Genomic DNA, 7,624 nt, shown 5'->3' with positions numbered 1-7,624 from the left:
CAAACAGCGAAGTCGTTTTTGTTGCAGAGCTTCAATAAAGCGCGCTTAGTTGCAAGACAGTAGTGCAAAAGGCAAAGTGCCATTGCCGTTCACAACCAAAGTTCTTTCCCGACTTCTAACGGCTGATTCTCAGCGCTCGCAGAGAACATACGAACCTTTCTCTCTCTCAACACCCGTCTTCCTCACCTCAACTTAGTTGGCGTCAAAGGCGGGGCTCCTAAGTCTTCTTGTCGCGGCGAGTCATTTGCCCACTTTACCCGCCTCCTTACGCTCCTTCCACTTACCACCTCGTATTTCTGTCGTGCTTCGAAAGAAACCATATTATTAACTAAATGGCTTGCTTAAAGGCACGTGCGAGAAATCTCACGTGCAGTTTAGAAACTTTCTGACTAGTTCCCCAGCAAACGATATCACTTGGCAAGAAGGGAGCAACTTCTCGATCTCGGGCCCCAGCGCCAGCAGGATAGCGTCAACTCTTCGTCTCCATTGGGAGCCGCATGCGTTGGCGCATTCTCATTCAAGGCTTTCGTCTCCACCGCTATACCGCTTCCCCGTCGGACACTGGCTCGCGGGCGCTCTGTGGCCGGGGTCGCCGCCGGTGCTGAGCGTCGCCTCGGTCGCGGCGGTGGCGGAGCGGCGAGTCACGTGACGAGACGCCGCCGCTCTCCGAGGTGCAGGGGGGAAAAGCAGCAGCAGCAGCAAGCAAGCGAGCGAGCAAGCAAGGCAGCAGGCAGCGCCAAGGCCGGCGGCCGCCCGATCCCGAGGCAGCCCTTCCGGCGAGCCCAGGGCACGAGCCCCCCGGCCCAGCTGCAACACGGCGGCGGATGGCAGCGCGCCCCAGGCGCATCGCGTCACCCGCATGGATTACCTGGGCCGCAGGTCAGCAACACACTCTGCGCCTTGCACGCGTTTTCGACCCTGCCGACGTCGGTGCGGCGGCTATCTGCCCTCCTAGATCGGGCTCTGCTCGTAGCGTACTAGCTGGCCCCGCCAAGACGGTGGCGCGGTGCGGCGCGCGCGCACCCACCGCCGTATAAGCTGCTGGCCCGCGCGAGAGGGTGAGTTTTCTGCCGTCTCGAAGAAAAGGCTGCGCACTGCCTTCGCCTAGGCTTTGCACGGTCCGCGCGAAGACTAAATCGAAACCTCCGCGGCAAGTGAAGTGTGCTGCGTGGGGCTTCCGCAGGCCGCGACGCGCGATAGGAGTGTCGAGCGAAGGCGCGCGCCAAAAGTGCAAGCACCAAACTGCACGAGTAGCGCCGCATTCACCTTGACAAGACGTCTCTCCCTGCCACTGGTGTACAGTTTTCCTTTCCTCATCGCCCTTGATTCGTTCTTCCTTTCGCTTTCCCCCCATTTCTCACAAGACAGAGCGTGCGAGTCGAAGTGGGGCAGAATAGCGCGCGGCTATCGATGTAAGCACTCCCTTAGTTTCGAGCTCGCGTCGCAGCCGTGATTTTTTCCTGTGGCGCTCGTCTCCCCCTACTTGAGCGCTTCTGCAGCCCTGGCACACAGAACTGCATTTTGCTTTCTTATTCTTTTTTTGTTCTTCCGTGGTACTTGTGTGCTGCTCAATTTTACGGGAAAGATAAGGGTTATTGAGATATCGGCTGCTAGCGATGGTTATCCGCTGACCGCAAGCACTAAACGTTGCGGGCAAGCGCGCTCTGACTGACCCCACCACATCGAACGCCGTTGCTTTCACTTTGCCGGGAGCTGCAGCGTACTCGAGCCGCATCTCGGTGATGTCGCGAATCAACCGATAGCTTCTCATTCGTTTGGCCGGTGCCGGTGTCGTCTTAACAGTCGTGACCTTCTGGGTTCAGGCACGAAAGAAGGTCAACGAGCTTCAATCGAGCACTACACGTACCTTCGCTCAACCTCCTTCAGCGGAGCAGTCGGTGCTCAGAGGTGCGGCGCCGAGAGGCCGGCGCAGCTATTTGTCGGGCGCAGGTTCGCGCGGTGAAGCTTGCGGTGCTGCGATGATCGCGGAACAAGGTCACGCGGTTAACTTTGTTTTGCCGCCACTTTCTAACGGGACTTCACGGAAAACAGATTTACATCATGTTCGGGTCTTCTCGAAAGACAATTCGTGTGTAAAGCGCATTGTTGGCACGGCGTTGTCTGCGGGTATACAAATGGGGGGAGCTAGCCCTTTTTCTTCTTTCACCAGAGACTGGCCTCATCTGCGTTCCTGAATGGATACACGTTGCTCCGAGCTCAGATGGTGCCCCGTGGAATGCCTTTGATCGCCCCGACACAACGTGTGTTTGTTTCCTCTCGGTTCGTTCAATGTGTTTGAGCGCCGCGCACGTTCGCTATTGCGGTGTAGTTCCAGATCTGGTTCCTTCCTGGTATGAGTGCGTTCGCGCTGCAGTCTCTCTGTGAATCTCGTGCTGCGGTTCGTTCTGCAGTCAGGTGGCGCCCGAATTTACATTTTGTGTAAAGAGTGTGTTCCTTCGGACGTTCGTCACCGACGGTTGTAAGAAGTGCATTGGCAGTATACAAGTTGGTACGAAACAACTCGCACGCAGCGGTGGTTTTTATCGACCTCGAAAAACGATCTGTAATATTTGCTGTCTCTATTTGAACATTCGTTCGTTCGCGTTCACGTGGCGAATCATTTTCGAAGCTGGATATATCGCTGCACGTCCGTAATAATGTAACTTTCCGTGAGCGAGAGAAACTAAACGGTGTTTGCTTGTCCTTTATATTTTTCATGATTACCGTGTGTCACACTTGCTTTGCACCTGATCAGACGAGCTTGTGCACACGGCAATCTGCAACTCTCTCTTGTCACTGAGAAGAGACCTCTGCTAATTCGTCGTCAGTTTTTATCTAGTACGAGCTGATATTAACATGTCGTCTAGAAGGCCTTATATTCTGCACCACCGCTTTACGTTGTACGTGTTCTCAAGAAGAATCATACCAGAAACAGTAGGTACAATTCGCTACAGAAAGTAACAGAATTTGCACACTTTTACTTTTGTTGCCCCCTCTCCCTCCCCCTCCCTCCCGGAAATGTGTGTTGTTATTGCGCGCAGATTCGAGACGTTGCCAAATCTGCCTCCGCTGATATTAGCTGATGTTAGTCTGCTACTCTATGTGCTGGATGATTACGCAGGGATGGCACAACCACAAACGCAGCTTATATATTCACGTACACATACAACGTGCTCACACAGACGCTGACACCTCAGGCACACACTACAGCTATTGACAAAGTTTTGCTGCGTACTGTACATCTTAGAAAATGTACTTCCACGTTAAACAACTACAACAGTGTGAACGACATTGATAATGACTGGATCATCACCATCATAATCGTTATCATAATTAACTTGCTAACAATTTCAGGAGCAAGATGCACAACGCAGTAAGAACGCACACCAAATCACTGCAGATAGAGGAGAGGACGTGATTGTACGAACCGGCTGTAAAATCAAAAGAGAACCACACGTCACCCAAATAACTTTTACATTGCATAGCTAAACAGTAACGCGGCTTTGACGCAAGAACATTGCTGAAGTTTGTAGGAACAAGAAATTATTCAGAACCAGGAAAGACTAGTAGCGGAGATAGACATAATAATGGAGCATACATGATTTCTTGATGATGAGCACCTTCTGTCTCATCGAATTGAATACTGGGGTTTTCGTGCCAAAACCACACTTTGATTATGAGCCGTAGTGGGGGGACTCCAGATTAATTTTGGCCACCAGAGGATACTTAACATGCGCCCAATGCACGTGACATGGGCGCTCTTGCATTTAGCCCCCATAGAAACGCGGCCGCCGCGGCCGGGACTTGATTCCGCGACCCCGTGTTTAGCAGCGCAACACCATAGCCGCTAAGCTACCGCGGCGGGTTGCTGTCTCACTGTATCCACTTTACCACCGCCCAGCTAGCAACACACTTGGTATACGTGAACAGATACGAGCTAGTGATTTCTGAGGACCCTCGGGCAAAAGTGGGGACGCAATCCAACTAGTGTTATACTTATGCCACTCGGGTCTTATAGACATTATTTTATATTTTGTTAGTCCCCTGCGCTTGGTTTGTTTATTTATTCCTAGTTATATCTCTCTCTCTCTCACACACACACACGCACACATATACATATATATATATATATATATAGTTCTGTACTTGCGTTTTGTATTCTTTTCTTTTTCATGCCATCTCCAACACGTGATCCGGAGTAGCAATTAAGCCCTGCAACGAAGGGCTGACATTCTCAGTTGCCATTAAACTCTCTCTCTCTCTCTCTTTATAGAGTCTGCATTCAGTTCGCCATTATAGTCTTTTTTCTTTTCACTTTTTTTTTAACCTCCAAATGGTCACGAAACAACTCTCTCAACTGTTCAGCTCGACTACAATTAGTGAATAAGCGGAAGCGGTCGGGGCCGCCCCGGCGGCTTATCGCCTCAATTAAAACGGTGCTCGCTGTCCACGTCCATTTCCCCAGTTAGCAGCCGCGCGCGGCACCTTAGAAAAGGTGCGCGCGATCTGCTCGCTCTCAAATGTGTTGTAACGTGTCGCCGTTGCGCGATTCGCTCATCTATATGTCACTTTATCGTGCTCTGACTCTTTTCTTTTGTTTTCTTTTTGTTTTTGTGAGTCGCTATAAAGTACTATTCATAGCGCGGTAGCTTAGTGTGTACCTAAATAGCCGACTGCTCATGTGCACACTCTGCCTAGGTTTTACTGCGACAGCAGTGTGTGCTCGAATGTGGGATTGCCTTATCCGTCCGTCCGTCGGTCGGTCCGTTCGCACGCCCGTCCGTCCATCCCGTTATGCTGACGAGGGGCCGTTGTCGCCATAGACGACAATTTTTCTACGTCAGGCCGCCTCCGTCATCCTTAATTTCGCCGTCATCACAGCACGAAGAAAAGAAAGAATACAGCGTTGTCCGCTGCGGCCACCGCTCGGGACTCGAACCCACGTCACTGCAGGAATGTTCAAGTGTTGGGCGCGCTGCATACCCGCTGCGCTATCAGACGTTCTATTGTTATCTGCCTTTCGTGGTATTTATTAACGCGCACAAAGTTTCACGAACAAGTAGCGTCCCCTTATAAATAAACAATTGTTTATGGATAATATCGGGTCCTTTTTTTTTTAAACCAACGTCAAAGCTGTTCACAAGGTTTCGTTACGCTCCGTCTATCACAGAGTTGACGACAGGGGTAGAGGGCAATAACAGCGCTGGGAAATTACTGCGAGTTATTGCGCTTCCCACGCAGTGTGAGGAGCGATGGCTCCTGTGCATGTATTTTGGAGGCGAAAATGAGCAATACTGTAGCGGACCAAGATGAAATTATTTGTATCGCATAGAAATACCCCTTGATAGGATAACGATGCGTTGGCGTGATTTTCTCCGTTGTCATGTTCATGCAAACAGCATCGGCGGCACAATGTAGGCGTACGTAATAATGATGATGATCAGCCTCAAGCAGTTACACGTATACCCACATCGGAGGATACACCGAATATCAGGCGGCTGATAGGAAACAGCGTCGAAAGTATCGAAGGCGTTAATGACATCAATAACGTCGCAACAATAACGCTACATAGTTTTCTACATAGCAGCTCACAGGATTCACAGCCACCGATATAGCAGCAGCAAGTTTCGACCTCAAAGTTGATTCATCCCCAAACGGGACCTTCTAAACCCTCATGGAGCATGAAATGTAAGCAGCCTTTAATACAGCGACTGCTTCATGACCGGGGCCTTAAGCTGTAATTTAGACAAACAGGGAATTTCAAAAACGGTGTAAGGAAACCTTGTGTTTAAAGGTAATCTCAAATGCCACGCTTCCGACACGTGTGCCAGTTGGACGCTTGGGCGTTGTCCTACTGAATGATGTAAATAGAAAATACGGCTGTTTTATGCTAGTTTTCAAAACTCATTACAGTGACAATGAGGTAACATCACAATAATAACACACAAGAAAAGCGAAAATAAACATGATGCATCAATATTGTCAATATTAACTAGACAGGAAACAGAGGGCCCGACTTTTATTAGTCATATCATACAAAGCTAGGTAGCAAAGACACCAAGGACAGCATATGGGAAATTACACTTACTCATTAATTGAATTAAAGAAAATCATAAATTAATGGAAATGAAAGTGGATGAAAAAACTACTGGCCGCAGGTAGGGCACGGCCCCAAGTTTTCACTTACGCGTGCGATGCTGTTCTTGGTGTCCGTGTTTGCCGGCTTCTTATGAAACGAACAATAAAAGTCAGTCATAGCGAAGTATAAGACAATCACACGAAGGGAGATTATAACACCGACAGACGCCAGTCTATTGGTGGTGCAAGGGGACTGAGGCTGTGAAACTGAACTGTCCCCTACTATAAGGTCTTGTAAATACTCATCTCAGGACGTCACTTCAGTGAAGAATTCTTTAACGTCACGCAAAGTTTCTTCCGGTGCAACCGTTACTAATACTGCTTCGCCTTGCCGGCTAAACTGCAATCTCTTTCTTCTTTTTCTTTTTTTTTTACTGCGACGCTGTCAGCCGCTTCTTGGTCGGCAATTTTCGTGTACACGTCCGTGTTCAAGAATGTGAGCCTATCCCGGAAGTTGTGCAACACCGGGCCGATCCGCAGCGGAGGCGAGGCAGGCTTCAAGCACTCAGAAAAGTAAAGGGAAAAGTGCATGCATTCTTTCGAATCACGGGTACAACATACAGAACAGCATTACTGTCAACAAAGGACAAGCACAAAACAAGCATCCGAACCACATTGTTGATGATAACGAGCTCCTGATAACATTGTGAAGCATGTATAGCGCTCCCCGCATGCGTTTCCCGGTAAAGATTACTGTTGCGCAAGCATCCGCGGCGACGGCAGCTTGCGACGTGGAGAATGACGTCAGTAGCCATTCGTATAGAAAAGAACCAGCCTAGCAACTGTTATCACTGTTGCAGCCACGCTATGGGTAGGCAATTCGCGAGGAGCGGCGTGAATACGAGGAGCGGCAAAAGGAAAAAGAAACGGCAATACGACCAGCGGCGGTGTGCTGTCAAAATTAGCATTTCTCCCATCGCTCTAAATTACCATTATTATCATTACTGTAATGCGATAAGGCGTTGTGTACCCCCCTCAGCAGATGTGATGGTTTTCAACAGCTTCGCTGGACATCCATTTTCGCAGGCCCGGGCCGGGTTAGCGAGCTTTTCTTTTCTTCTTTTTTTTCTTTTTTTCTTTTTACTGTGAGTCCAAGTATAAGCGCTGCTGAGCATTATTGCTACTGATTCTGTTTTCGAGGGAATTCAGCTTATCCTCAGTTCGCTTACTGAGTGTATTCAGCATGGTATGGTCGATCTATGACCTGTGCATGCAAGTGGCGATGTTTTTGTGCCTAATAAATGTTGTAAATTATTACAAAAGTTTATTTTTCTGCTGAGCCGTTAGTATTGCATACTGTAGAGATAAGCAATAGTGAGACACATGTCGTTCACGTGCATTTCACACGCCGTTGATGAAAGACTCCGCCGGAGGGGCCACTGAAGTCTTAGGTTTTTTTAGGGTCAAAAAGCACGCAAAGCAATTTGAAGCGAGGTGAGCATACAGCAACATATTTGTTCTCTGGGATTCTTGCCGGATTATATTG

At 49.2% G+C, this 7,624-nt stretch overlaps 1 protein-coding gene across 1 annotated transcript in view; it reads left to right on the top strand.

The window, feature by feature from the left end:
• The first annotated feature begins 628 nt into the window (after positions 1 to 628).
• qvr (glycosylphosphatidylinositol-anchored protein quiver) overlaps positions 629 to 7,624 on the top strand; it is a 47,870-nt gene continuing 40,874 nt past the window's right edge. The window contains exon 1 of the mRNA XM_050178838.3: positions 629 to 879. Coding sequence (XP_050034795.1) covers positions 825 to 879 — 55 coding nt within the window. The 5' untranslated portion in view covers positions 629 to 824. The remainder of the gene's footprint in view (positions 880 to 7,624) is intronic.

Source organism: Dermacentor andersoni, chromosome 5 (assembly GCF_023375885.2).
Source record: "Dermacentor andersoni chromosome 5, qqDerAnde1_hic_scaffold, whole genome shotgun sequence".
In the NCBI taxonomy this organism is placed as follows: Eukaryota; Metazoa; Arthropoda; class Arachnida; order Ixodida; family Ixodidae; genus Dermacentor; species Dermacentor andersoni.
Note: the sequence above shows the minus strand (reverse complement) of the source record. Positions and strands in the feature narration are given on the sequence as shown.